At 50.7% G+C, this 27,930-nt stretch overlaps 2 protein-coding genes across 2 annotated transcripts; one reads left to right on the top strand and one right to left on the bottom strand.

The window, feature by feature from the left end:
* Nucleotides 1-10,534: 10,534 nt before the first annotated feature.
* On the bottom strand, nt 10,535-13,851 carry LOC127218149 (uncharacterized protein CXorf49 homolog). The gene is made up of 5 exons (XM_051179162.1): nt 12,508-13,851; nt 12,024-12,180; nt 11,433-11,515; nt 11,114-11,189; nt 10,535-10,575 (listed from the first exon to the last, which is right to left on the bottom strand). The coding sequence occupies exons 1-5, from the start codon at nt 13,849-13,851 to the stop codon at nt 10,535-10,537; spliced, it is 1,701 nt and encodes a 566-aa protein (XP_051035119.1).
* A 396-nt stretch (nt 13,852-14,247) lies between these two features.
* LOC127218150 (uncharacterized protein CXorf49 homolog) lies at nt 14,248-17,794 on the top strand. The gene is made up of 5 exons (XM_051179163.1): nt 14,248-15,565; nt 16,120-16,276; nt 16,812-16,894; nt 17,138-17,258; nt 17,754-17,794. The coding sequence occupies exons 1-5, from the start codon at nt 14,288-14,290 to the stop codon at nt 17,792-17,794; spliced, it is 1,680 nt and encodes a 559-aa protein (XP_051035120.1). The 5' UTR covers nt 14,248-14,287.
* Nucleotides 17,795-27,930: the final 10,136 nt, after the last annotated feature.

A 27,930-nucleotide genomic window follows, 5' to 3' on the forward strand; every position in this document is an offset into this window, starting at 1 on the left:
TTCAGGGGGACTGAGTCGGTTCAATGCTGGCTTCCCAGCTATCAGTCTTGGGACATCTGTTCAACTATGTTCATGGGAGGAGTTTTCTTTCTATATGTTCATCCATGTGTTTTTAGGAAGCTTCTGTTTTATAACCCCAATTTTTGTAGTGGCAACTACACTGGTTTTTTGTTTGTTTGGTTTTTTTGGTAATTGTTCATATAAATTTAAAATAAGCTTGTTTTACATGTGAATCCCAGTTCCCGAACCCTCTTATCCTCCCCTGCAACTCCCCTGTTTCAGGGCAACTGGGGAGCCCAGCTTCAGGGCGTGCACAGAATTTTAATTCTGCATTCCTATCTCAAACGATAAACCCCATATCTTTCCTTTTCTCAAGAAAACCAGACACAAAGTGGGCAGCAATGAGCAAAGGTCAACATGGAATATGGGTCACAGGTCTTTAGTCACACTAGCTAATACCTTCCCTGTATCTGTCTTCCTCAGTTTCCACTCCAGGCCTGGGGGCAGTGGAGGCTGGACCATGAGTCTGTATTTATGCTCACAGTACAAAACACAAGACTCAGGAGGAGGTAGAGGGGCAGAGAGTAGAAGGACCAGGGGCCCAATGAAATGTTAGTTTCCATGGTGCATAGTCTGGAGACAGTCCATTGGGCAGCAGCATCTGTGGCTTCTGCTTTCTTGACCTGGGTGTGAGGGATCCATGTTGTAATGTCAGCTACCTTCACCATAGGAGTAGGGAGAATCACCTTGTGGGGTCCTTTTCAGGTTGGCTTCAGTGCCCCTTTGGCTACCTGTCTGACCCAGACAGTGTCACTGGACTGGAACAAGGGGAAACTGGTGGTGGACTTGGGTAGGCTGTGTCTCTCGGATAGTTCAATGAATAATCTTTATGGAGAACAGGAGTGCCTGTAGTGATTTGAGAAACAAATGGTTACAGTTCTGCCAACTGCTGGTCTCTGAGCCTGGGAAGCAGTGGGGGAGATCTTCCAAAACATCTCACAGGGGACAAATATCTCCCTATGTGGGGGCGGGGGACCACAGCGAAGGAGGGGGGTCTTTCCTTTTGTTGGTGGTCTTTTTGGGGGGTTTGGGGGGTGTTTCTTTTAATCCCCCTTTTTTTTTTTTCCCCCCCCCACCACCCGGGGGTTTTTTTCAAAAAAAATTTAAAAAATTTTAGTTAATTATTTGGAGGTGTTGGCGGTAGGGGGGGCCGGGGGGGGGGGCCGATGGGAGGAGGGGAGAAAAGAAGGGGGGCCGTCGGGTGCGGGAATTTTTATATAATTAATTTTATTATTTAATTTGTGGGGGGTGTGTATTTGCCCCCTTAAAAAAAATAATAATATAAAAACTAGCAAGTACTTTTGTCTTCCTCCAGCAGGCTGGATCCTGGTGAAGTCAGTTTTCCCAGACTTTGTGGGGCTGTCCGTCTCTTATGTGGACTCCTGCTTGGGTAAGGGCTCTCTAGTTTAGAGTCACTTGAGCACAAACCTGGCATGTGGCTGAGATGAGCCCCACACTAGGCTGTCCAATCTAGGTGTAACATACCTTGGACTGAGCAGCTCAGAAAGTTTTGTAGAGCCCAGATTAGCAGCCTGGTGAAGGTCCGTTAGCAACATTCCTGCCAGTTGTTTCTGGGAGAACATCTTTCCCTCTGGTGTCCTCCATCGACCTGGGGGTTTGAGCTGTCCATTCCTTCTTTTCCATGGAGTCTCGGGCAGCACCGGGTCATGGTATGTCATCGGAATTACCAGTAGGTCTGACTGGTCTTGGGGCCATTTGACCAGCAGCCAGGTGAGCAGCCTGGCAGTGGAGGACAGCAATTATTAGGGGAAGCCAAATAGCCTCTAGGAGGGCTGAGATTTTTTTTCTTGAGAAGCCATCTTTCTCTATAGATCGTACCGTGGGCATGGCTGGTAGTAAAAGCACAGACTGACAGTCCGTGTATATGTTGGTGGACTTTTCTTTTCCCCATCTGAGAGCCAGCGTCAGATCAATCAGTTCTGCTCTCTGTGCTGAGGGACCTGGCTTGGGCCCAGCTCGTTTCAGTTAAAGTAACTCCTGCAGCTCCCGTGAAGCTGTCTTCATCCTTTAAAAAGGACCTAGCATAAATTAAGTCTCCTTGGTCCGTGTTGGGCAGAAGGGAAAGTGATTCTGTCCAGGCTGTGTCCTCTCTCAGGGTTCCCCACTCAGCCCAGCCCGGGGGCTGTTTCTCTACTTTTTTTCAGAGGATGGTGGGTTTTATGGGCCATTGCTTTAAAAGGAGACATACATGGTGGCAGAGAAAGGAGTGGAACTTTCTCTTTTCCTTGGGGCTCAGCCCAGGGGAACTTTCCACTTCCCTGGGGCTGCTTAGAGCAGGCAGGAGCAGAGGGAATGCTCACCTGGGGAAACTATTTCCATCTCCCTGTATGCATCCCACTTAGTTGGATGAGAGGCCCAGCCCCTCCCCACAAGGCCCAACCCTGATCATGAGCAGGAGTCAGGCAACGAAAGGAGCATAGCTCCTGCTTCCAGAGTGGGACAGATGGGGTTTGGGTTTGCTTGTTTTGTTTTGTTTCTCTGGGGACCCGGCAGAGCCAAAAAGGTTTGGGTCCCCAACAGGAGGGGGCACAGACTCTAAGGAAGGTGTGAGAAGGGTCTCACACCAGAGAAAGCCAAAAGCAGAGAGAGAGACAGAGAGAGACAGAAGACAACCAGGGGCGGCCACCACGTAGACAGAGATCCAGTGATGTCCCACATGGACCAGACACTGGATCCACAGCCACGTCCTGTCACTCCTATGTGTGCAAACAGAAAGTGCCTTAACCAGACTTGCCTCTGGAGGGGACAGACCAGGTGACTTTCTAATTGTTTCTTTTTGGGGTGGAGGTGTCAGACCCCTCTGAAACGTTAGGCAGCACTTGATCAAAAAGAACCCTGGGGACCTGGAACATCTCAGGTTATGTACCCCCTCACTCTTGTCCACCTCACTCTTCCTCCATCCAAGGGGCTCTGAGACCCCTCGTGTCTCCAGGTCTGCTCTCTGGGATCTGGGTGCGACCCCTAGAAATGTGGAATAGAGAATGCTGCTCAGACATGGCTTTAAGCCAATAGGAAGTCTTTATTAGCCGGCCGGTGACAACACTGGGTGTGTGTGGGACCCCACTGGGCCCCTGAGCCTTTCTCAGGGTGAGACTTTAAGCACAAAAACCATGCCCTGGGTTGACATACTCCAGTTAGCAAGAGCAGGTAGCCAGAAGCAGAACTGCAGAAGCCAAAAAACAAGGTTAGACATTTAGAGACTTTCCCAGAACTATGGGCTTTGGTGTGTTAGGCCTTTGTTTTACCTTTGACAGGTGGTGCTGTCTACATGCCGAGTTTTAAGCCTGAATGGTTCTCCTTCCACCATGGAGGAGTGCTAAGTCACTTCCGCTAAGGATTCAGGGCCTTTGAGGATATGGGACCCTGTTACAATGCCATGCAGAGAGAAAAGGAAGGAAGGAATGAAGGGAAGGAGGGAGGGAGGGAGGGAGGGAGGGAGGGAGGGCAGAGAACCAAAGCATAAACTCATGTAGGGAAGCAGGAAGGGAAGAAGGTACTACCAGTGACCCAGGGTACAAGTTCAAAACAGAATGGAACACAAACACATGTTGGTTGTTGGTTAAGCCTGGAATGGTGGCTTCGGCTTGAAACCCCAGCACTGGGGAGCTGAGGCAGGGGGATGGCTGTAGATTCTGGGTGACAGAGTAAAACAGTGTCACCAAACAAAAAAGAAGTAAGAAAGGAGAAATGGTTGCTTTGACAAGGAATGAAACTGCTAAAATGCGAGACACATGAGGAAAACAGGCAAATTGAGTGGGCATGTCAAAGCACACCTGTAATCTCAGAAAATGGGGTGGGGGTGGGAGAAGGCAGGGGACAAAAGTTTAAGACTATTCTGTGCTACACAGCAACTTGCAGGCTAGCTTAGGCTACATGAGACTCTGCCTTAAAACAACAAGAAAATAGATAAATGAATAAACAAAAGAGTAAACTAAAAGAAAACAAGAGCCAAAGCTGTAGGAAAGGAAAGGCCACACATATCACCACAAAGCATACAGATATTAAAACCAACAGGATATCATGAGGGAACTGGATGTTCACAAAGTATCTATGAACAATAAAGTTGATGCATTTCTAAATACAGAGGGAAAACAGTTCCTTCACAAAGGAGTAAGCAGACATGAGCACTGACCACATGGTAAAAGTTAACTGTACTATGGTAAAAGTTAACAGTACTGGGCACAAGGCAAAACCCTAGTCTCAGGTAGGCATGTTATGTGAAAGGGTCCCATACCGCGATATTAAGTCTCTCCATTGACCCAATAAACCAGATGAGGCTGAATTAATAAGACCAGGTTTAATTGGAGCAAAGCAACTCCCGGTGATGTGGACCAGGGAGGAGAAATCACCTGGCAGTTCCAAGGCCCTGGTCTTAAAAATCCTGTAGGCATGGCCCTGATCATCTGGTGGGGGTGGGGGCAGAGAGCTGCCACTTGGCAGGTCTTCCCCAGAGGGGGCAGAGTTTGGAGAGAAAGGGTGGGGGTGAGGTAGAGCATCCACCTAAACATCCCAAATGCCTTGGATAAAAGGGCTCAGTTAAAGTCTGACTACTTCCTGCAGGCAGGGGATGATGTGGGAGGGGGGAGGCAGGGAGTCGGTGGGCTCACACTCAGAGCACTGTATGGGTAAAGAAGCAATCATTTAGCTGTCATCCTGGAGACCTCAGGCATCTGTTCCTTGAGGAGGCAGAGAAGGCAGGTGGCTAGGAGAAAACTAGATGATTATCACTGGCCCTATGAACAGGGCTAGCCAGAGTAAGAGGGAAGATGGCAAGAAAGCATGGGCCGAGAAGTGCCCTGCTTGTACTAGAGACAAGGGTGAATGAGCAAGACAGGAGAGCAGATGTGTCCTTCATTGGGCTATCTTAGGAAATCAGGTCTCAGCTGCTGGGTAGGTGCTCGCCTGCGCCTAGAGAGGGGGTGCCAGCAGGGATGTTCCAGGAGCTTGGAGGGATGGCATGACAAATCGAGGGATAATGTGTTCCAGGCACATCTGAGCCATCACATCTGCTGTTTCCTTGGAGATGGGTGCGTGCCTCCTCCATTCTGTAAGGTGTCAGTCAGTACGAGTTAAAAGATAATGGAGCTTTTCAGGAGTGGGTATGTAGGCAAAGTCAACCCTCCAGTGCTTGCAGAGTTGGTGTCCTCGGCTGGTAACCTCGGAGCTGGTGTGGGAACCGGCATATCTGGAGGGTCCCCTGCGTGTCGGCCTCGGCACACATCTGGCAGCAGTGGACCTGGAAAGCACAGGCTTGAAGATGGGTAGGGTCAAAGGGGGCTCTAAAGACTGATACTAGTTTCCAGCAGGCCAGATTTCTTGACCCATGAGCAGAACTCTTTCCCAGGAACATGCAGGTCTAAGTAAGACAGCTGGACAAGATCTACAGCTTGGTGTCATAGCAAAAGGCTATGGCTTTGGGTAAAAAGGCATGAACTGTTTTCTTGGGGTCTGCTTTTAGCCCAATGAAACTCACCTTTGCCTGTCTTTCAAAGACAACCAGAGGAAATTGACTGAACAAAAGAGGTTGAGCGAGTGAAGGAGAGGGAGAGAGCTGGCCAGTCCTGCAGGGAGGGGTCCATACCTGTTTAATGGTAAGCTGTTTCAGAGTGGGAGGAGTCAGCATTTCAGCAAAGTTTTGTCATAAGTGCCTGGGTCACCACAGTAATGCTGAAAAAGCCTCTATGCAGTCCTAAAGGCTGGGACCAGTAAAATCACAGAAATTCAAGAATTCCTGAAAACTGTTTGTACTCTGTGCTCTACCAGTTTATCAAAAACAAACAAACAACAACAACAAACAAAACAAAACAGCATTTCAGCATTTGCCTAGGTTGAAACTCTGAACTCCGAAGTTTCATCTCAGACCTGTTTTGTTTATCCTGTGCCATGAAGCCTGTGAACGAGGCAGACCTGCCTGCATTTTTAACAGGAAAGGTAACTGATGAACTTAGAGCTGGTAAACTGGTCAATCTGTCAGTACCCTAGTAATCAAACACCCTCAGATCTGAGAAGGGTTAGTGTCACCCCAGTGAGTAGAAGGGAGGCAGCTTCCCAGCTGTGACCCAGGCAGCTACCCCAGGCTCTCCGTGGCCATCAAGGCAGTATCAGTCTTCAGCTGACAAGCCCAGGAGACCTGACACAGGTATCTGTGGAGTGGGAATTTGGGGAGAGTGGCCTTCCTCATCTTGGTAAAACAGGATAATGAATTCCCAGTGTTCTGCTTGTTCACCTTCTGGACAGGGTCTTGGTAGCAGGAAAGGGAAAAAGCAGTTTGGTGCTCCCTGGCTAGCTTTGCTACATTTAAGGCAAGCTGCAGATGGGAGATCTTCTGCTGTCACCATCTCCCTTGGAGTAGAGACAGGATTCTGCCAGGGGTTGGCATGTTTCTATCATGAGAAGCTGTCACAGTAAAATGCCAAATTCCCAGATCTCTGAAGCTTTTGAGGATCATGGGATAATTACATGTTACATATATCTAAACTAGAGAAATGTTGCGTGTATATATATATATATGTGTGTATATATATATGTGTGTGTGTGTGTGTGTGTATACAAAGACACACACACACACACACACACACACACACAGCCTAAATATGGACATATCAAAAACGTTGATCCTTTATGAGGGGTGCTGCTAGGGTTCTTCAGTGCCAGAGCATCAAAGGCAGACACACAGCTCAGCCACCCTGCAAGGCCCTCCCTCAGCCTCCTCCAAGAGGCTGGACAGAGCCTGGGTGCCCTCCAGCTCTTCTGGCTGGAGGAGAAGCTGAGAAGGGTGAGGACACGAATGAAGGGAACCATCCTACCTCATCCTCTCCAATGGAGCCCGGATTTTTTTTTTTCAGACCTGAGCCTGAGAACCTGCACCAACTCCCCTAGAGGCATCAGGGTCAGTGCAGCGCAGAAAGAGTACTGGGCAGCAGTAGGTCTGACTGAAGAGCACAGAGGGGGTGTGCTCAAGGGGCAAGGGCCCGGCTGGCAGGTCACTCTCACAGGGCTGCTGGTGACCAGCCATGGCTTCAGCATGCAGCTGTCCTGGTCACAATGGCCCTGAGCATGCAGGAACAGTGCCTGGTGCTGGAATGCACCTCAGGCAGGACTGGCTGCCATGTGCAAGCTGCCAGAAGCCCAGCTGCTGAGTCTGCAAGAATTCACTCAGCTCTCACCCCTGCCAGAAGCAGCCAGGAGACTCAGGATGAGAGCTACTTCCTCAGGACCCCAGACCATCTTCTCAGGGAGGGGAGGGGCTCTGAGAGATGGTCCAAGTCCCCACTGTCCCCTCAGGCTTTCATGTCTATGGCTGTCTTACCAAGTATGTTATCCACTGTCTCCCTAAGCTCCATCCACGAGGCTAGAAGGGATCCCCCTGAGACCGTGGGACAATGTGTAGCCAGGCTTGGCCCCACTCTCCACAGGCAGCTGACCCTCTATTTGCATGCCCTCTGCACTCCTCCTACCTGGCTATCCTTTAGAGAGTGATATGCCAGCTGCCTGGACAGCTCCTGCTTCAAAGGCAGGCACAAACCAGCGAATCTGAGGAACACAGCCTGCACATCATTCCCCGCCCAAGGCAGAACAGACACTTATTTTAGTTGTATGTGCATGAATGGTTTGTCTCCATGTATGTCTATGGTCCATGCTTGTGCCCAGTGCCCAAGGAGGCAAAGAGAGCGCCTCTCATTCCTGGACCTGGAGTTTCAAATTGTTGTGAGCTGGGTGGGTGGGTGCTGGGATTCAAACCCAGGTCCTCTGCAAGAGCAGTCGGTGCTCTAAGCTGCCGAGCCTTCTCTCCATCCCCTCAGGACAGGACTTTTGGGAGGACATCCCAGGGTAGGATCCAGAGCTGACTTTGGCAACTGCAACCTTTGACAGCCCTTCTCACTGTGACTTATGTGACTGCACTTCCTACCAAGCCATGTCCTCCTGTGTGTTAAGGTCAGTCTCCAACCTCGCCTTGTGTGCACTGGATCCCTCAAGGGCTCAGGTGTCACCTCCAGCTGCCACACGCTGAGTCAGCTTTCTATTCCCAGGACAATCACACTCCATTCACAGAGTCACAAGCACACACAGCCAGAACAAGGGACAGGATCCATGGGCCCAGAAGTTTTGTGGCACCATACCCTCCCTACATCAAATGCAGGAAGCCTGCCTGTCAGGAATGCAAGCTGGCAGAACTTATACATGCCTCACCTATGCCAATCTCAGATCCTCCCTGACACTTGCTCCTGGTTCCAGGCTGGAAGCCATCCTGTCTGTCTCTGAGGGCAGTACAAAAGCCTGGAGCCCAGGAGGAAGTAGGGAAGATGGACCTGGAACATACAAATATCAAGTTTGAAACATTTGTGTCATGTGTGAAGAAGGGTGAGGAGAGAGGCGCCTGGGGAAGACCTTCCATGCATGTGTGGCTGCATCATCTTAAGCAGCGAATGCATGGGTCAGCAAGCTGGTTCAAGCCTGACAACCTGAGTTCACTCTGTGGAACCCACACAATCTCTAGAAGCCAATGCTAGAGAGCTGGCTCAGGGGTTAAGGACTGTGTACTGCTCTTCTGGAGGGAAGGAGCGAGTTCATTTCCCAGCACCTCTATCTGGCAGCTCACATCCCTTGTTAGAATGGCTTCAAGGAAGTTTCCCTGATGTGTGAACACCCACACACGAGCACTTGTGCGCGTGCGCGCGCGCACACACACACACACACACACACACACACACAGAGAGAGAGAGAGAGAGAGAGAGAGAGAGAGAGAGAGAGAGAGAGAGAGAGAGAGAAACAGAGAGGATTAAAACCAAATCTTCAAAAACTTCTAGTCCTGATTATACCAGTGTATAATTCCAGGATTAATACCGTAGGATGAGAGAAAGACAGAAGAACCCAGAAGCTCCAGGGCCAGCTAGGCTCAGGTAGAAATAGGAGACATCTTGCTTTACATAAGGTAGATTGGGAGAACCCATGCCCAAATCATTGTTCTCTGACCACTACACACTTGCCATGGCACAGGAGCATCTCTCTCTCTAGCATCTCTCTCTCTCTCTCTCTGACACTCACTGACTCTTTCCCTCTTCCTGTCTCCCCCTACTTCCCTCATCTCTGTGTGTGCCACATGTTTCTCTCCCCTTTCCTCCCTTTCTCCCTCCCCCCACTCCCTCTCACACAGATACCCCAAACTCTTTAACACCAGAACTTTTCCAATGAGGCTGAATGAGAGCACCTGTCAGGCCAGGACCTGGAAGGTGTGGGCATTTGGGTCCTAGCCCCTCACTTCCACTGCCATGCAACATCACCCTTATGGTCCCACAGGACCACTGAAGACTCTCTTCATCAACAACCCAGAGATAAACAGGGACTTTTCTGTCTTCCTCACACCCTGTGTACACTCATTGTTTGGAGCTCCAATTCCTCTACCAACCATGGGCATATGATTTGGCCTCCACCCCTCTAATGAAATGGTCCAGAGGCAAATCTTGGCAACTCATTTCAAAGGCAGTGGCAGTGGTTGGGGGGGGGCTATGCAGGAGACCAAAAATGAAGGGCAAATTCTAGGCCAGTACTTCCAGAGTGCCATGCAGCCCAGGGAGAGAATGATCTGGAAGGTCAGAGACTGGGATGGCAAAAGACCAGGAAAGGAGAAAGTGCTGCTGAATGCAGGAGACAGGAAGCACAAAATGGGTTTCATGAGGCTGTCCCAGACAGGGCAGAAGTCAGAGCAGGGATGGGGTCTTTGGGAAAGGGAGGAAATGCTGGCCATATCAGTCCTGGCCCCAGCACACCTGGCTAAGCTAGACTCCATCGTACCTGCTCAGAAAGGGGACAACATCCCACTCAGGACTTCTGAGCTTTTTTTTTTTCCCCTCACAGAATACTTTATTTATTTTTTGAAAACCTCATGCATCAGAACTGTATTTGGGAAGAGAGAGCAGTGTGTAAATGTGGACTAATGTTCTTAGTGGGTGGGAAAGGAATAGTTTCCACCCTGTTGCTGGACCTCATCACCCCACCAAAAGAGAAAGGATGGAACACAAGACAAAACCACTTAATGTGCGACAGCTCTCAACGGGGTAGGCAGGGGGCAAAATCGGGGGCACAAAGTCAGCTCTGGCAGGAGAACAGAGTTCTCAACTTGTGGGATATTCACATTAAAATCTGTAACAGTAACCCTTTTACAGGTATGAAGTAACAAGGAATCAATTGTATGGTTGGGGGCCACATCGACATGAGGAATTGTATTAAAGGGTCACAGATTTAGGAAGGTTGAGGACCACTACTGTAGGGTTAGTGGAAGGCAGCAGGATCCATGGGCGGCTGTCTGGCCTCTTCTGCAGGGATGCTGGCTCCAACCTGTGAGGCAGAGCAGTGTCAGGCCAGCCCTGGCTTCCTGAGCAGTCAGGAGTGTGGGGAGGGCTCTGGGAAGCACAACACTCACTTCAAAGATCCTGTGGACAGCACAACACTCGCTTCAAAGGGCCTGGAACTTTTCGTTGAGGGCCTGCATGATGGCTGAAACACAGAGGTACAAATGGGTACTCCAGACCCAGACACACAGCAACCCACTCGCCTGAGCAAGTGCCTGAGCAGGAACTTGCAGCCAGCTGCCTTCCAGAAACCCCCAACACACCCCACCCTACCCTCACACCACCCATGTGCAAGAGGCCTGGAGACAGGCTCCCCCAACCATCACAGAGCTCTATGTGGAAACATTCTCCACAGAGCACAGCAGAGACAGGCAGTCCCTAAACGCTGGGCCACAGCAGTGCCAGCCCTACTTGTCACAGCAAACACCTCACAAGCTACAGCTGCCAGGACTTTGAGGGAAATAAAGGAGGGATGTCTAAAGGCCCAGAGAGAAGGGAACCTGGGGGACTCATCTGCAGAGCACATGGGAGAGCATTGCTTCTCAGGGTAAGTCCCTGCAGTCAATGCACAGAGGGCTCCCAGCCTGGCCTGCTTGAGGGCACCTCCCACAAGAGAACCCCTCCCCAGTCCACCCCTACCACCTGTACCCAAACAACAGTAAGTCTCCCTGTGGCCCTGGTACCACCACTTCCCTGCCCTGGGTCGGTCATACCTAGTTGTTCCTTGAGTTCCTCTATTTCCTTCTGCAACATCAGACACTAGTCCAGCAGACACGGGACAAAAAGAAAGGGAGATTACCATTCAATGTCCTGGCCTTTTCTCTGCTCCATTCACACCTCCCACCAGCTTCAGACCTGTGACAAGACTGGCAAAGAACCTTGGACTTGAACGGTAAGTGGGTGACCTCTCTCTGTGGAGAGGTTGCTTAACTGTCAGGTTAACTTTAACAGGCAGCTCAGGGGCTACCTGGGGCTGGCATTTCTGAGATGACAAAGCCCTACCTGGGGACAACCTGGTGTGCCTTGTAATGCTTGCTGCCCATCTCCAACAGGTAATAAAGGACTCACAGATCGATTGTTGTCCCCTGTAAAAATTAAATAAATACAGTATTCAGTGTCAAGATTGGGATTCAGGTCATGTGATCCAGTGAAATCTTAAAAGTACAATCTCGCCCTCTGCTGGCACCAACTTGTATATGTTGGGACATCAGCTCCTTCAAGGTCCCAGTGTTCCTTCTTTGTGCTATAGGTGGCAGCCCAGAAGCCCCATGTACCCCTAGGATGATTCCTATCCAAATTCAGAACCTGGGTGAACTCAGTCCCTGAGCAGAACTCACCAGCAAACCTCTTGTGTGCTAATGGCCAGCATCTGGATTTGGAGATCTCCCTCCTTTTAAAGCCATGCACCCCACAGTGCCTCTCATTTCACATGTGGCCTTTGGCCAGCCCTGCCAAGCCCAGTCTCCTGTGGACTCCCTGCCTACCTAGACAGTGCAGCCCAGGGAGCAAGCCCGAAATCCCCCAAAGGAACAGAGCCTGAGGATTCTTTCCTTCCTCATCTTCCCCCACTGCTGTCAAACCCCTAAGACTCACCACCTGGTGCAGGTGCTCTGGGTCTGGCACTTCTCTGGCTCAAGGTCAAGAGCTGGGAGTTTCCTGGAACGTGGGGTGCTCGGAAGTTGTGGTCTCCACTGGTCATTTCTCCACGATGCAAGCAAGTGCAAGGTTGCTCTGCCCTGTGTGTTGGAAGCTCACACACACAAAAAAATTCTCACTGAGTACATGTTGTAGAGGGGTCTGAGGGGCAAGTGTGGGAACAAAATGGAGGTTGTGAGGTTCATCCCATCTGCATTTTCTGTTGCTCGGTCAGCCTCAGGACAGGGCCAGAGCTCAGTCAGGAAGGAGCCCACAGGAACTGAGAAGGCTCAGGACCTGGCCTGGCTTCCTTGGAGAAGAGCCAGGAGGGAGGAATCAGGAGTCCCTTGAGACTGAGTACACACCCTGTGCAGGGACAGAGGGAGCAGGGTAATGGTTTGTGCTGGGGAGGGAAAGGGCAGGGTGAGAGGAGTCTACTTACTTGGGTTTGCAGGCTAAGATCTCTGGTTTGGTCGTTATCTTCTTTGGCCACTGGCTGGGATTCCTTTGTCTTTTTTGCCGTGCCTCTCTTCCCAGTACAGAAGGGCTTGCACTCTTTGGGCCCCGAAGGCAGTGAGCATTTACTGGTCTTCCCTAGCAGGGCAACCCCGGAGATTGGAGGTAGGGTAGCTAGGCCTACAGGGGCTGACCTGAGTCTCTGCCCCCATGGTGGGAAGGTTCTTCCCAGGGGTCCTCTTGAGGCATCTGACAAGGCCTTCTTCTCCTGAGCTGTCTTCTTTCTAGTACTGGTCTTGGGCACGGTACTTGAGGCAACAGGAGCAGGGGCAGAGGCCGCAGCAGAGGCAGCTGCAGCGGCAGAGGCAGCAGAAGCTCCTGGATAGCCTGGTCTGCTCCCTTCTTTGCCCCAGACCATACTTGGCTTTTTCTTACACAGAGAGCCTTCCAGCTCTCCTGAAGCCTGCTTTTCCATGCCTGAGCTGAGACCCCGGGTAGCACTGGACAGTACAGAGGGGGGCACATGGACAAAACTTCCCCTGCCTTGGACATTCGTGTGTTTGGCCGTGTCTTCCAGCTCAGTGGGGCCACTGGACTTGGCCTGGCCTCCTTCTTTGAGGCAAATGGTCACCCTCATCATCTGGGTCTCAGTGGACTCATCAGAAGACACAGGGTTTGAGATGGGACATTGGGCATCCTCACTGCTCACCATCCTACTTGTAGCGCCTCTTCTCGGGGTCACCCAGCCTCTGCTTCGCCCCAGGCCCCTGGGGTACAGTGAGCCTGCAGTGACCTGCTTCCCTTCGACAGCGCTCAGCGACAGCGCTCCTCTATTGGAGCCTTCATCTATATTTCCCCAAAGGGCAGCCAGTTCGGCGGCACAGGTTTGTGGGGACGGGTACCTGCAGACTCTACGGGTCTGTAGGTTGGTTAGCTCTCTCATTATAGTGATAGCCTCAATACTGAGCTGGGGCAAAAAGTTCCTGTCCACCTCTCCGACCTCTTCTTGGCCCACAGGGGAACTGATCCGGTCTGCTGGGTCCCTAGGCACGTTTTCTGTTGCTTCCGACTTTGGCCCCGCCTCCAACTCATAGCTTTCAATACCCGGGATGCCGCCCTCACCCTCTCGAGTCTCCAGAGGACCTTGGATGAGACTTGCAGCCTCTGGAACTGTGGGGATGTTCAGGGTGTCTCCTAAGTGCTCCCTGCCCTCCTGGCCCAGGTCAGCTTCCGGAGCAGTCTCTAGGGCCCAGGAATTCAAGTCACCGGTAGAAGGGGCACCCTCGTCCCCACTGACTTCAGGAGCTGACACCTCATCCGAGGAGCTCATGTCGCCAGCAGGGGAGGTACAGGTTGAGGGAAGATATTCCCCCTCAGTCACTACAGAGAAAGCGACGCCGTTTACCACCACAGGCCCTGCAAGCTTTTAGTTCAGAGGATACGAGACTTAGCGAGACCTCGAAGTCTCGAAATTTCCTCACACTCGGGCACCAAACCCCGCCCTTCAATGTAGCGAACTAAGCGCACTCGTCTCTATTGGCCAGGGCCTGGAGTCATGGCCAAACAACGGCCGCCCTGGTTGGTGGCTAGTTGAGTGGCAGACCAATGAGAACGCGCCTCGAGGGCACACGAAATCTCGCGTTGTTTGAAACGGAGGGCTCCCGCGCCCGTGGTGTGGCGGTTACCTTCTCGAAGGCGTAGCAGAGGATGCGGTGAGAGGGGTGGGGCACTGTCTCCCCTCAGACGGAACCTGCTGGGCTGGAAGCATGAGCTCTCCTAATGAGGTGTCTGTTAGGGGAAGCGGGTTCGGGCCAGAGAGCGGGGAACACTCAGAAGGACGCCGTTATAGCCATGGATACCTGAGGGGACACGGCCTGAGCCCTAACGAGAGGCTGTTACAGAGCAGCGAGGACAAACTGTGTCTCCCAGTCTCAAAGACTTTCCAGTATGACTCTTGGTTAGACAGGGATGAGACGGAGGGAAGGTCAGTCATTTGGGGCTGCGAAGGTCGGCCTGGCACTCCGGTGGATGAGAGAGGGGACAATTTGGACTTTGTACCGCAGCTGGCAGTAGAGGGTACCAGCTTCGGGTCGCATGCAGCCAATCGGGAGGCCTGGGGGGTCCACAGACATCCGTCGCCAAAAAGCTCTGCCGCGGAGCCCTTTGGCATTTGGGGAGACTCAGATGCAGGCACAAGAGGGAGAGGCATGCGGCCCCCGAGCTCTGTGGAAGGGAAGCAGTTCTCAGCTAGCCAACTGCACTCCAGAGGTCTGGGGCGGGGCAGGGCTTGGGTGACCCCAAGAAGAGGTGCCACAAGTAGGATAATAGCCAGTGATGACATGCAGTATCCGTCCTCTGACCCTGAGTCTTCTGATGAGTTCAGTGAGACACAGATGATGAGGGTGACCATTTGCCTCAAAGAAGGAGGCCAGGCCAAGTCCAGTGGCCTCACTGAGCTGGAAGACACAGCTAGACACACGAATGTCCAAGGCAGGGGAAGTTTTGTCCATGTGCCCCCCTCTGTACGGGGACTCAGCTCAGGCATAGAAAAGCAGGCTTCGGGAGACTTGGAAGGATGTCAGTGTAAGAAAAAGCAAAGTGTGGTCTGGGGCAAAGACGGGAGCAGACTGGGCTACCCAGGAGCTTCTGCTGCCTCTGCCTCTACTCCTGCAGTTGCCTCTGCTGTGGCCTCTGGCCCTGCTCCTATTGCTATTGCTTCAGGTACTTTGCCCAAGACCAGTCCTAGAAAGAAGACAGCACAGGAGAAGCCATTGCAATGGGATGCCTCAAGAGGACCCCTGGGAAGAACCTTCCCACCATGGGGGCAGAGACTCAAGTCAGCTCCTGTGGAACCAGCTACTTTCCCGCCAATCTCCGGGGTTGCCCTGCTAGGGAAGACTAGTAAATGCTCACTGCCTTCGGGGCCCAAAGAGTGCAAGCCCTTCTGCACTGGGAAGAGAGCCATGGCAAAAAAGACAAAGGAATCCCAGCCAGTGGCCAAAGAAGATAACGACCAAACCAGAGATATTCGACTGCAGGCACAAGTAAGTAGACTCCTCTCACCCTGCCCTTTCCCTCCCCAGCACAAACCATTACCCTGCTCCCTCTGTCCTTGCCTTGGCTTGGGTGATGTCAGTAGACACTCATCCTGATTAGGATGTCCAGTGTGGGGTCCTTGTAGTAAGTAAGGGTGGATTTGAAGGGATTCTCAGTTAGGTGTTGGTTATTATTTCCTACCTCTTCATTTCCTCTCTCCAGCCAGGCTGGGTTGGAAAGTGGACAAGGCTCACAGTTTGAGTTATTTGGGTCCAGAAAGCCCTTAAAGTGTGGGCTGCACAACTTGGGTGTGTACTCAGTCTCAAGGGACTCCTGATTCCTCCCTCCTGGCTCTTCTCCAAGGAAGCCAGGCCAGGTCCTGAGCCTTCTCAGTTCCTGTGGGCTCCTTCCTGACTGAGCTCTGGCCCTGTCCTGAGGCTGACCGAGCAACAGAAAATGCAGATGGGATGAACCTCACAACCTCCATTTTATTCCCACACTTGCCCCTCAGACCCCTCTACAACATGTACTCAGTGAGAATTTTTTTTTCTTTTTTTGTGAGCTTCCAACACACAGGGCAGAGCAACCTTGCACTTGCTTGCATCGTGGAGAAATGACCAGTGGAGACCACAACTTCCGAGCACCCCACGTTCCAGGAAACTCCCAGCTCTTGACCTTGAGCCAGAGAAGTGCCAGACCCAGAGCACCTGCACCAGGTGGTAAGTCTTAGGGGTTTGACAGCAGTGGGGGAAGATGAGGAAGGAAAGAATCCTCAGGCTCTGTTCCTTTGGGGGATTTCGGGCTTGCTCCCTGGGCTGCACTGTCTAGTTAGGCAGGGAGTCCACAGGAGACTGGGCTTGGCAGGGCTGGCCAAAGGCCACATGTGAAATGAGAGGCACTGTGGGGTGCATGGCTTTAAAAGGAGGGAGATCTCCAACTCCAGATGCTGGCCTTTAGCACACAAGAGGTTTGCTGGTGAGTCCTATACAGGCTCTGAATTCCTACCTGGATGAAGCGATGAGTGATAGCCGTGGATCAGGGCCAGTCTTAGGGGCTCACAGAACCTTTATGCTGTCTCTGGGCTGGAATGAAGAAGGAATAGAGCTGTATAGCGCTGAGGACATTCAAAGTATATTTTGCAGCCAGTAGAGGGAATGGATGCCTCAGTTTAGACCTCAGCAGTAACTTCCCACTAGGATCACAAGCCTAGATGTCACATCCTGTCTCTGTCTCTTGTGTGTATGTTTTTTTCAGGTGACCAGGAATTGTCCCTACGTCTCCAACTCCCGGTTGGAGAGAGGCAATATCAAACACCAGGAACAATGGGATGCCAACAGGTAGGGCTTTGTCATCTCAGAAATGCCAGCCCCAGGTAGCCCCTGAGCTGCCTGTTAAAGTTAACCTGACAGTTAAGCAACCTCTCCACAGAGAGAGGTCACCCACTTACCGTTCAAGTCCAAGGTTCTTTGCCAGTCTTGTCACAGGTCTGAAGCTGGTGGGAGGTGTGAATGGAGCAGAGAAAAGGCCAGGACATTGAATGGTAATCTCCCTTTCTTTTTGTCCCGTGTCTGCTGGACTAGTGTCTGATGTTGCAGAAGGAAATAGAGGAACTCAAGGAACAACTAGGGTATGACCGACCCAGGGCAGGGAAGTGGTGGTACCAGGGCCACAGGGAGACTTACTGTTGTTTGGGTACAGGTGGTAGGGGTGGACTGGGGAGGGGTTCTCTTGTGGGAGGTGCCCTCAAGCAGGCCAGGCTGGGAGCCCTCTGTGCATTGACTGCAGGGACTTACCCTGAGAAGCAATGCTCTCCCATGTGCTCTGCAGATGAGTCCCCCAGGTTCCCTTCTCTCTGGGCCTTTAGACATCCCTCCTTTATTTCCCCTCAAAGTCCTGGCAGCTGTAGCTTGTGAGGTGTTTGCTGTCACAAGTAGGGCTGGCACTGCTGTGGCCCAGCGTTTAGGGACTGCCTGTCTCTGCTGTGCTCTGTGGAGAATGTTTCCACATAGAGCTCTGTGATGGTTGGGGGAGCCTGTCTCCAGGCCTCTTGCACATGGGTGGTGTGAGGGTAGGGTGGGGTGTGTTGGGGGTTTCTGGAAGGCAGCTGGCTGCAAGTTCCTGCTCAGGCACTTGCTCAGGCGAGTGGGTTGCTGTGTGTCTGGGTCTGGAGTACCCATTTGTACCTCTGTGTTTCAGCCATCATGCAGGCCCTCAACGAAAAGTTCCAGGCCCTTTGAAGCGAGTGTTGTGCTGTCCACAGGATCTTTGAAGTGAGTGTTGTGCTTCCCAGAGCCCTCCCCACACTCCTGACTGCTCAGGAAGCCAGGGCTGGCCTGACACTGCTCTGCCTCACAGGTTGGAGCCAGCATCCCTGCAGAAGAGGCCAGACAGCCGCCCATGGATCCTGCTGCCTTCCACTAACCCTACAGTAGTGGTCCTCAACCTTCCTAAATCTGTGACCCTTTAATACAATTCCTCATGTCGATGTGGCCCCCAACCATACAATTGATTCCTTGTTACTTCATACCTGTAAAAGGGTTACTGTTACAGATTTTAATGTGAATATCCCACAAGTTGAGAACTCTGTTCTCCTGCCAGAGCTGACTTTGTGCCCCGATTTTGCCCCCTGCCTACCCCGTTGAGAGCTGTCGCACATTAAGTGGTTTTGTCTTGTGTTCCATCCTTTCTCTTTTGGTGGGGTGATGAGGTCCAGCAACAGGGTGGAAACTATTCCTTTCCCACCCACTAAGAACATTAGTCCACATTTACACACTGCTCTCTCTTCCCAAATACAGTTCTGATGCATGAGGTTTTCAAAAAATAAATAAAGTATTCTGTGAGGGGAAAAAAAAAGCTCAGAAGTCCTGAGTGGGATGTTGTCCCCTTTCTGAGCAGGTACGATGGAGTCTAGCTTAGCCAGGTGTGCTGGGGCCAGGACTGATATGGCCAGCATTTCCTCCCTTTCCCAAAGACCCCATCCCTGCTCTGACTTCTGCCCTGTCTGGGACAGCCTCATGAAACCCATTTTGTGCTTCCTGTCTCCTGCATTCAGCAGCACTTTCTCCTTTCCTGGTCTTTTGCCATCCCAGTCTCTGACCTTCCAGATCATTCTCTCCCCTGGGCTGCATGGCACTCTGGAAGTACTGGCCTAGAATTTGCCCTTCATTTTTGGTCTCCTGCATAGCCCCCCCCCAACCACTGCCACTGCCTTTGAAATGAGTTGCCAAGATTTGCCTCTGGACCATTTCATTAGAGGGGTGGAGGCCAAATCATATGCCCATGGTTGGTAGAGGAATTGGAGCTCCAAACAATGAGTGTACACAGGGTGTGAGGAAGACAGAAAAGTCCCTGTTTATCTCTGGGTTGTTGATGAAGAGAGTCTTCAGTGGTCCTGTGGGACCATAAGGGTGATGTTGCATGGCAGTGGAAGTGAGGGGCTAGGACCCAAATGCCCACACCTTCCAGGTCCTGGCCTGACAGGTGCTCTCATTCAGCCTCATTGGAAAAGTTCTGGTGTTAAAGAGTTTGGGGTATCTGTGTGAGAGGGAGTGGGGGGAGGGAGAAAGGGAGGAAAGGGGAGAGAAACATGTGGCACACACAGAGATGAGGGAAGTAGGGGGAGACAGGAAGAGGGAAAGAGTCAGTGTCAGAGAGAGAGAGAGAGAGAGAGAGAGAGAGAGAGAGAGAGAGAGAGAGAGAGATGCTCCTGTGCCATGGCAAGTGTGTAGTGGTCAGAGAACAATGATTTGGGCATGGGTTCTCCCAATCTACCTTATGTAAAGCAAGATGTCTCCTATTTCTACCTGAGCCTAGCTGGCCCTGGAGCTTCTGGGTTCTTCTGTCTTTCTCTCATCCTACGGTATTAATCCTGGAATTATACACTGGTATCATCAGGACTAGAAGTTTTTGAAGATTTGGTTTTAATCCTCTCTGTTTCTCTCTCTCACTCTCTCTCTCTCTCTCTCTCTCTGTGTGTGTGTGTGTGCGCGCGCACGCGCACAAGTGCTCGTGTGTGGGTGTTCACACATCAGGGAAACTTCCCTGAAGTCATTCTAACAAGGGATGTGAGCTGCCTGATAGAGGTGCTGGGAAATGAACTCGCTCCTTCCCTCCAGAAGAGCAGTACACAGTCCTTAACCCCCAAGCCAGCTCTCTAGCATTGGCTTCTAGAGATTGTGTGGGTTCCACAGAGTGAACTCAGGTTGTCAGGCTTGAACCAGCTTGCTGACCCATGCATTCGCTGCTTAAGATGATGCAGCCACACATGCATGGAAGGTCTTCCCCAGGCCCCTCCCTCCTCACCCTTCTTCACACATGACACAAATGTTTCAAACTTGATATTTGTATGTTCCAGGTCCATCTTCCCTACTTCCTCCTGGGCTCCAGGCTTTTGTACTGCCCTCAGAGACAGACAGGATGGCTTCCAGCCTGGAACCAGGAGCAAGTGTCAGGGAGGATCTGAGATTGGCATAGGTGAGGCATGTATAAGTTCTGCCAGCTTGCATTCCTGACAGGCAGGCTTCCTGCATTTGATGTAGGGAGGATATGGTGCCACAAAACTTCTGGGCCCATGGATCCTGTCCCTTGTTCTGGCTGTGTGTGCTTGTGACTCTGTGAATGGAGTGTGATTGTCCTGGGAATAGAAAGCTGACTCAGCGTGTGGCAGCTGGAGGTGACACCTGAGCCCTTGAGGGATCCAGTGCACACAAGGCGAGGTTGGGACTGACCTTAACACACAGGAAGACATGGCTTGGTAGGAAGTGCAGTCACATAAGTCACAGTGAGAAGGGCTGTCAAAGGTTGGAGTTGCCAAAGTCAGCTCTGGATCCTCCCCTGGGATGTCCTCCCAAAAGTCCTGTCCTGAGGGGATGGAGAGAAGGCTCGGCAGCTTAGAGCACCGACTGCTCTTGCAGAGGACCTGGGTTTGAATCCCAGCACCCACCCACCCAGCTCACAACAATTTGAAACTCCAGGTCCAGGAATGAGAGGCGCTCTCCTTGCCTCCTTGGGCACTGGGCACAAGCATGGACCATGGACATACATGGAGACAAACCATTCATGCACATACAACTAAAATAAGTGTCTGTTCTGCCTTGGGCGGGGAATGATGTGCAGGCTGTGTTCCTCAGATTCGCTGGTTTGTGCCTGCCTTTGAAGCAGGAGCTGTCCAGGCAGCTGGTATATCACACTCTAAAGGATAGCCAGGTAGGAGGAGTGCAGAGGGCATGCAAATAGAGGGTCAGCTGCCTGTGGAGAGTGGGGCCAAGCCTGGCTGCACATTGTCCCACGGTCTCAGGGGGATCCCTTCTAGCCTCGTGGATGGAGCTTAGGGAGACAGTGGATAACACACTTGGTAAGACAGCCATAGACATGAAAGCCTGAGGGGACAGTGGGGACTTGGACCATCTCTCAGAGCCCCTCCCCTCCCTGAGAAGGTGGTCTGGGGTCCTGAGGAAGTAGCTCTCATCCTGAGTCTCCTGGCTGCTTCTGGCAGGGGTGAGAGCTGAGTGAATTCTTGCAGACTCAGCAGCTGGGCTTCTGGCAGCTTGCACATGGCAGCCAGTCCTGCCTGAGGTGCATTCCAGCACCAGGCACTGTTCCTGCATGCTCAGGGCCATTGTGACCAGGACGGCTGCATGCTGAAGCCATGGCTGGTCACCAGCAGCCCTGTGAGAGTGACCTGCCAGCCGGGCCCTTGCCCCTTGAGCACACCCCCTCTGTGCTCTTCAGTCAGACCTACTGCTGCCCAGTACTCTTTCTGCGCTGCACTGACCCTGATGCCTCTAAGGGAGTTGGTGCAGGTTCTCAGGCTCAGGTCTGAAAAATAAATCCAGGCTCCATTGGAGAGGATGAGGTAGGATGGTTCCCTTCATTCATGTCCTCACCCTTCTCAGCTTCTCCTCCAGCCAGAAGAGCTGGAGGGCACCCAGGCTCTGTCCAGCCTCTTGGAGGAGGCTGAGGGAGGGCCTTGCAGGGTGGCTGAGCTGTGTGTCTGCCTTTGATGCTCTGGCACTGAGGATCCCCTAGCAGCACCCCTCATAAAGGATCAACGTTTTTGATATGTCCATATTTAGGCTGTGTGTGTGTGTCTTTGTATACATACACACACACACACACACACACATACACACACACACACACACACACACACACACACACACACACACATATATATATATATATATGCAACATTTCTCTAGTTTAGATATATGTAACATGTAATTATCCCCTGATCCTCAAAAGCTTCAGAGATCTGGGAATTTGGCATTTTACTGTGACAGCTTCTCATGATAGAAACATGCCAACCCCTGGCAGCATCCTGTCTCTCCTCCAAGGGAGATGGTGACAGCAGAAGATCTCCCATCTGTAGCTTGCCTTAAATGTAGCAAAGCTAGCCAGGGAGCACCAAACTGCTTTTTCCCTTTCCTGCTACCAAGACCCTGTCCAGACGGTGAACAAGCAGAACACTGGGAATTCATTATCCTGTTTTACCAAGATGAGGAAGGCCACTCTCCCCAAATCCCCACTCCACAGATACCTGTGTCAGGTCTCCTGGGCTTGTCAGCTGAAGACTGATACTGCCTTGATGGCCACGGAGAGCCTGGGGCTGCTACCTGGGTCACAGCTGGGAAGCTGCCTCCATTCTACTCACTGGGGTGACATTAACCCTTCTCAGATCTGAGGGTGTTTGATTACTAGGGTACTGACAGATTGACCAGTTTACCAGCTCTAAGTTCATCAGTTACCTTTCCTGTTAAAAATGCAGGCAGGTCTGCCTCGTTCACAGGCTTCATGGCACAGGATAAACAAAACAGGTCTGAGATGAAACTTCGGAGTTCAGAGTTTCAACCTAGGAAAATGCTGAAATGCTGTTTTGTTTTGTTTGTTGTTGTTGTTTGTTTGTTTTTTGATAAACTGGTAGAGCACAGAGTACAAACAGTTTTCAGGAATTCTTGAATTTCTGTGATTTTACTGGTCCCAGCCTTTAGGACTGCATAGAGGCTTTTTCAGCATTACTGTGGTGACCCAGGCACTTATGACAAAACTTTGCTGAAATGCTGACTCCTCCCACTCTGAAACAGCTTACCATTAAACAGGTATGGACCCCTCCCTGCAGGACTGGCCAGCTCTCTCCCTCTCCTTCACTCGCTCAACCTCTTTTGTTCAGTCAATTTCCTCTGGTTGTCTTTGAAAGACAGGCAAAGGTGAGTTTCATTGGGCTAAAAGCAGACCCCAAGAAAACAGTTCATGCCTTTTTACCCAAAGCCATAGCCTTTTGCTATGACACCAAGCTGTAGATCTTGTCCAGCTGTCTTACTTAGACCTGAATGTTCCTGGGAAAGAGTTCTGCTCATGTGTCAAGAAATCTGGCCTGCTGGAAACTAGTATCAGTCTTTAGAGCCCCCTTTGACCCTACCCATCTTCAAGCCTGTGCTTTCCAGGTCCACTGCTGCCAGATGTGTGCCGAGGCCGACACGCAGGGGACTCTCCAGATATGCCGGTTCCCACACCAGCTCCGAGGTTACCAGCCGAGGACACCAACTGTGCAAGCACTGGAGGGTTGACTTTGCCTACATACCCACTCCTGAAAAGCTCCATTATCTTTTAACTCGTACTGACTGACACCTTACAGAATGGAGGAGGCACACACCCATCTCCAAGGAAACAGCAGATGTGATGGCTCAGATGTGCCTGGAACACATTATCCCTCGATTTGTCATGCCATCCCTCCAAGCTCCTGGATCATCCCTGCTGGCACCCCCTCTCTAGGCGCAGGCGAGCACCTACCCAGCAGCTGAGACCTGATTTCCTAAGATAGCCCAATGAAGGACACATCTGCTCTCCTGTCTTGCTCATTCACCCTTGTCTCTAGTACAAGCAGGGCACTTCTCGGCCCATGCTTTCTTGCCATCTTCCCTCTTACTCTGGCTAGCCCTGTTCATAGGGCCAGTGATAATCATCTAGTTTTCTCCTAGCCACCTGCCTTCTCTGCCTCCTCAAGGAACAGATGCCTGAGGTCTCCAGGATGACAGCTAAATGATTGCTTCTTTACCCATACAGTGCTCTGAGTGTGAGCCCACCGACTCCCTGCCTCCCCCTCCCACATCATCCCCTGCCTGCAGGAAGTAGTCAGACTTTAACTGAGCCCTTTTATCCAAGGCATTTGGGATGTTTAGGTGGATGCTCTACCTCACCCCCACCCTTTCTCTCCAAACTCTGCCCCCTCTGGGAAGACCTGCCAAGTGGCAGCTCTCTGCCCCCACCCCCACCAGATGATCAGGGCCATGCCTACAGGATTTTTAAGACCAGGGCCTTGGAACTGCCAGGTGATTTCTCCTCCCTGGTCCACATCACCGGGGAGTTGCTTTGCTCCAATTAAACCTGGTCTTATTAATTCAGCCTCATCTGGTTTATTGGGTCAATGGAGAGACTTAATATCGCGGTATGGGACCCTTTCACATAACATGCCTACCTGAGACTAGGGTTTTGCCTTGTGCCCAGTACTGTTAACTTTTACCATAGTACAGTTAACTTTTACCATGTGGTCAGTGCTCATGTCTGCTTACTCCTTTGTGAAGGAACTGTTTTCCCTCTGTATTTAGAAATACATCAACTTTATTGTTCATAGATACTTTGTGAACATCCAGTTCCCTCTTGATATCCTGTTGGTTTTAATATCTGCATGCTTTGTGGTGGTATGTGTGGCCTTTCCTGCATCTACCTTTGGCTCTTGTTTTCTTTTTAGTTTACTCTTTTGTTTATTCATTTATCTATTTTCTTGTTGTTTTAAGGCAGAGTCTCATGTAGCCTAAGCTAGCCTGCAAGTTGCTGTGTATCACAGAATAGTCTTAAACTTTTGTCCCCTGCCTTCTCCCACCCCACCCCATTTTCTGAGATTACAGGTGTGCTTTGACATGCCCACTCAATTTGCCTGTTTTCCTCATGTGTCTCGCATTTTAGCAGTTTCATTCCTTATCAAAGCAACCATTTCTCCTTTCTTACTTCTTATTTGGTTGGTGACACAGTTTCACTCTGTCACCCAGAATCTACAGCCATCCTCCTGCCTCAGCCTCCCCAGTGCTGGGGTTTCAAGCCGAAGCCACCATTCCAGGCTTAACCAACAACCAACATGTGTTTGTGTTCCATTCTGTTTTGAACTTGTACCCTGGGTCACTGGTAGTACCTTCTTCCCTTCCTGCTCCCCTACATGAGTTTATGCTTTGGTTCTCTGCCCTCCCGCCCTCCCTCCCTCCTTCCCTTCCTTCCTTCCTTCCTTCCTTCCTTTTCTCTCTGCATGGCATTGTAACAGGTCCCATATCCTCGAAGGCCCTGAATCCTTAGCGGAAGTGACTTAGCACTCTTCCATGGTGGAACAAGAACCATTCAGGCTTAAAACTCGGCATGTAGACAGCACCACCTGTCAAAAGTATAACAAAGGCCTAACACACCGAAGCCCATAGTTTTGGGAAAGTCTCTAAATGCCTAACTTTGCTTTTGTCTTCTGTAGTTCTGCTTCTGGCTACCAGCTCTTGCTTCGTGGAGTATGTCAACCGAGGACATGGTTTTTGTGCTCCAAATCTCACCCTGAGTAAGGCTCAGTGCTCTAGTGGGGTCAGGGATTTTGGGGCTCCCTTCCAAATGTCACCTAGGACTTTGCTAGAAGACACATTGCCCTCTATGAGTCTAATCCAGTGTATCCTAATATTTCTAATGCTGCCACTCCTCAATACAGTTCATCATGTTGTGGAGAACCCATCCATCAAATTATTTTCATTGCGTATCATGTTCATAACTGTATTTTCTACTGATATAAGTCATAATGTAAATATCTGTGTTTTCCAGTGATCTTAGTCTACCCCTGTGAAAGGTCAAAGTGTTGTTACCCACAGGTTCAGAACTGTTGTTCTAAGCCAAGATATTGACAACTCCTGAGAGCCAGGTTTCCACAACATTATATTGGTCTTAATGGAATGTAAAGAAATTAATGAAGGCTATAAGTAGAAGTTTGTGTATACATGGACTAATGAATTAGAAAGCTCTTTTTAAAAAAATGTTTTATTTATTCTTTGTGTCTTTCATATTTTAATCCCATTCATCTCCCTATTCCTTTGTATCTGCCCTGTGCCCTTGAAACTTCACCCGCAAAATAAAATAAAACACAATTTAGGAAAAAAAAAAAAGAGAGAGAAAAAGAAAATTTTCATTGTAGAACTGTCATGTGACACAGTAACACAGTATACCCTTTAGTTCATATTTCTTTCCTTGGAAATATTCATTGCAAAGAATTATTGGTCTATTTCAAGGCCTCTGATTCCTGCTACACTACATTTACTGGATCATCAGTAGGACTCCTCTTGGAGATCCTGTTGTTGCCCTGTGTCATGGAGATCCTGCAGCTTTGGGTCTGTAAGATCTGCCCCTTCATGTGCTCCTGCAGATAGTAGATGGAGTCAGCCTGCCAACTATCCCCTGTTCTTACTGCCAGGGTGAGCCCCCCACTCCAGAGTTGTCCTGACTGGTTCACCCCTTACAGCAATGAGCAAGGGGCAGAGCCAGTTTTCCTGCTTTTGTGTCCTCAGGGCCAGCTCTGTCACACCTACACCCCCGGGGCCAGTCCTACTGTTTTTCCCAGGCAAGGTGAAGGACATGCCCGCCTGAGTGTTCCAGTTTGTGAGAGGCAGGGACAGCTCTCCCGCTCTTAGGACCTCTCTCAACTGCTATAGATGATGAGAGGTGGGGTGGAGGGGCAGGGTATCTCTCCATATGACAGATGTAGGTCAGGACCAAATCTCCTATGCTCATGTTCTCAGGGCTGGCTCACCTGTGCCCCCACCAACAGGGTCAATTCAAGGTACAGGGCCAGTTTTCCTGCGTGCTGCAGCTGGTGTGTATGTGTGTGTGTGTGTGTGGGGTCAGCTCCCTTGCCTGTTGCAGGTTGCAGGGCAAGTTGGGGAGGGCATCTTTCCCTCACCCTCACTACATGGCAGATGAGTGGGGTGTGGCCAGCTCTCCCACTCTCATACCCTCAGGGCTGGCTTACCTGCATCCCCGAGAACAGGGTCAGCTCTAGTGCGCTGCCCAGGCGAGGTGCAGGGCCCTGCTCTCCCGAGTGCTGCAGCTGGTGAGGGGCAGAAGTTCCACTCTCTTGAGCTCAGGGCCAGCTGTCTTACCACAGGTGACGATGGATCTGGGGAAGGGCATCTTTCCCTTGCTCACACCACCACATGTCAGATGAGGGGTGGGACCAGATCTTCCATGTTCGTATTCTCAGGCTGGCTTATCTGCACCTCTGTCGACAGGGTCAGCTCTATTGTGCTGCTCAGGTGAGGTGTCAGACCTGCAATCTGTAAGGAGCTGGACCAGTTCTCGTTAGAGTTACAGCCAGTGAGGGGTGGGGCCTATTCTGTCTAGCCCTATTTCTCGGCCTTCAGTGGCATCAGGAACCGTGGAGATCAACACAAACCACAGCTGGGCCTTGGCAGCAGCTCAGGCCCAGACATTACCATGGCTTACTCCTCACTGCCTTCACCTCTTCAGATCTGCCTCTGTCCACAGGGTATGAAACATTGTGTCTCTCTCCCACACATTTGCTAGCCAAAATAGAGACCAACTATGTTTTTTACCATGCATGTGGGTCTCCTTATCTGAATTGACAATTCTTAAAAGAAGAGACACAAATGGCTGATAAATAAATGAAAAAAAAGTTTGACATCCTTACCACTCAGGCAAATGTAAACTAAATTGATTGAAAGTTCATCTCACCACTCTCAGAATGGGTGATATAAGAAAACATGCTGTCAAGTATGTATAGAAGAACACTTACTACTGTTGGTGGGAGACAACTGGTATAGCCACATGGAAGTCAGCACAGAGTTCCCTTCAAACAGTTCACTTAAACTAGAACTACCATATGAACCAGATGTACCACTCCTTGGTACATACCCTAAAGATTTTAAGTGGACACACCCCAGAGAAAACGGATTTTTAAAAATTATTTGTTCTTTTTTGTTTTTACTTTTTAACTATAGCCTGGGACTCACTATGTAGGCCATGCTGGCCTAGAACTTGTGGCGATCCTTCTGCTTCTGACTCCTGAGTGCTGAAATTACAGGTATGTTCCATTACATAAGCACACACACTAGATTTTGTTTTATTTTATCGTTTTTTAAGTCAGGGTCTCCTGTGGCCCAGACTAGCTTTGGCCTTGTAACGGCCTTGAATTTCTGTCGTTATCTCTGAAGTAATGGATTACTGGCATGTGTCATTAGGCTCAGCTTCACTCACAATAAAATAATAAAATGTTATTACTTGCAGGAAAATGGATAGACTTTAGGGTTATTATGTTAAGTGGAATAAGCCAGAGTCATATGAA

The sequence above is a fragment of the Phodopus roborovskii genome, unplaced genomic scaffold (genome assembly GCF_943737965.1).
Source record: "Phodopus roborovskii unplaced genomic scaffold, PHOROB, whole genome shotgun sequence".
In the NCBI taxonomy this organism is placed as follows: Eukaryota; Metazoa; Chordata; class Mammalia; order Rodentia; family Cricetidae; genus Phodopus; species Phodopus roborovskii.

What these genes read in the sequence shown, in the direction of transcription:
- LOC127218149 (XM_051179162.1), bottom strand. Translation starts at nt 13,851, where the DNA reads ATGAGCTCCTCGGATGAGGTGTCAGCTCCTGAAGTCAGTGGGGACGAG. An exon ending in ATCTTAGCCTGCAAACCCAA is followed by an intron (nt 12,181 to 12,507) that starts GTAAGTAGACTC and finishes TGTGTGTGTGAG; the next exon opens with CTTCCAACACACAGGGCAGA. An exon ending in CCCAGGGCAGGGAAGTGGTG is followed by an intron (nt 10,576 to 11,113) that starts GTACCAGGGCCA and finishes TCTGTGTTTCAG; the next exon opens with CCATCATGCAGGCCCTCAAC.
- LOC127218150 (XM_051179163.1), top strand. Translation starts at nt 14,288, where the DNA reads ATGAGCTCTCCTAATGAGGTGTCTGTTAGGGGAAGCGGGTTCGGGCCA. An exon ending in ATATTCGACTGCAGGCACAA is followed by an intron (nt 15,566 to 16,119) that starts GTAAGTAGACTC and finishes TTTTTTTGTGAG; the next exon opens with CTTCCAACACACAGGGCAGA. An exon ending in CTGTTGTTTGGGTACAGGTG is followed by an intron (nt 17,259 to 17,753) that starts GTAGGGGTGGAC and finishes TCTGTGTTTCAG; the next exon opens with CCATCATGCAGGCCCTCAAC.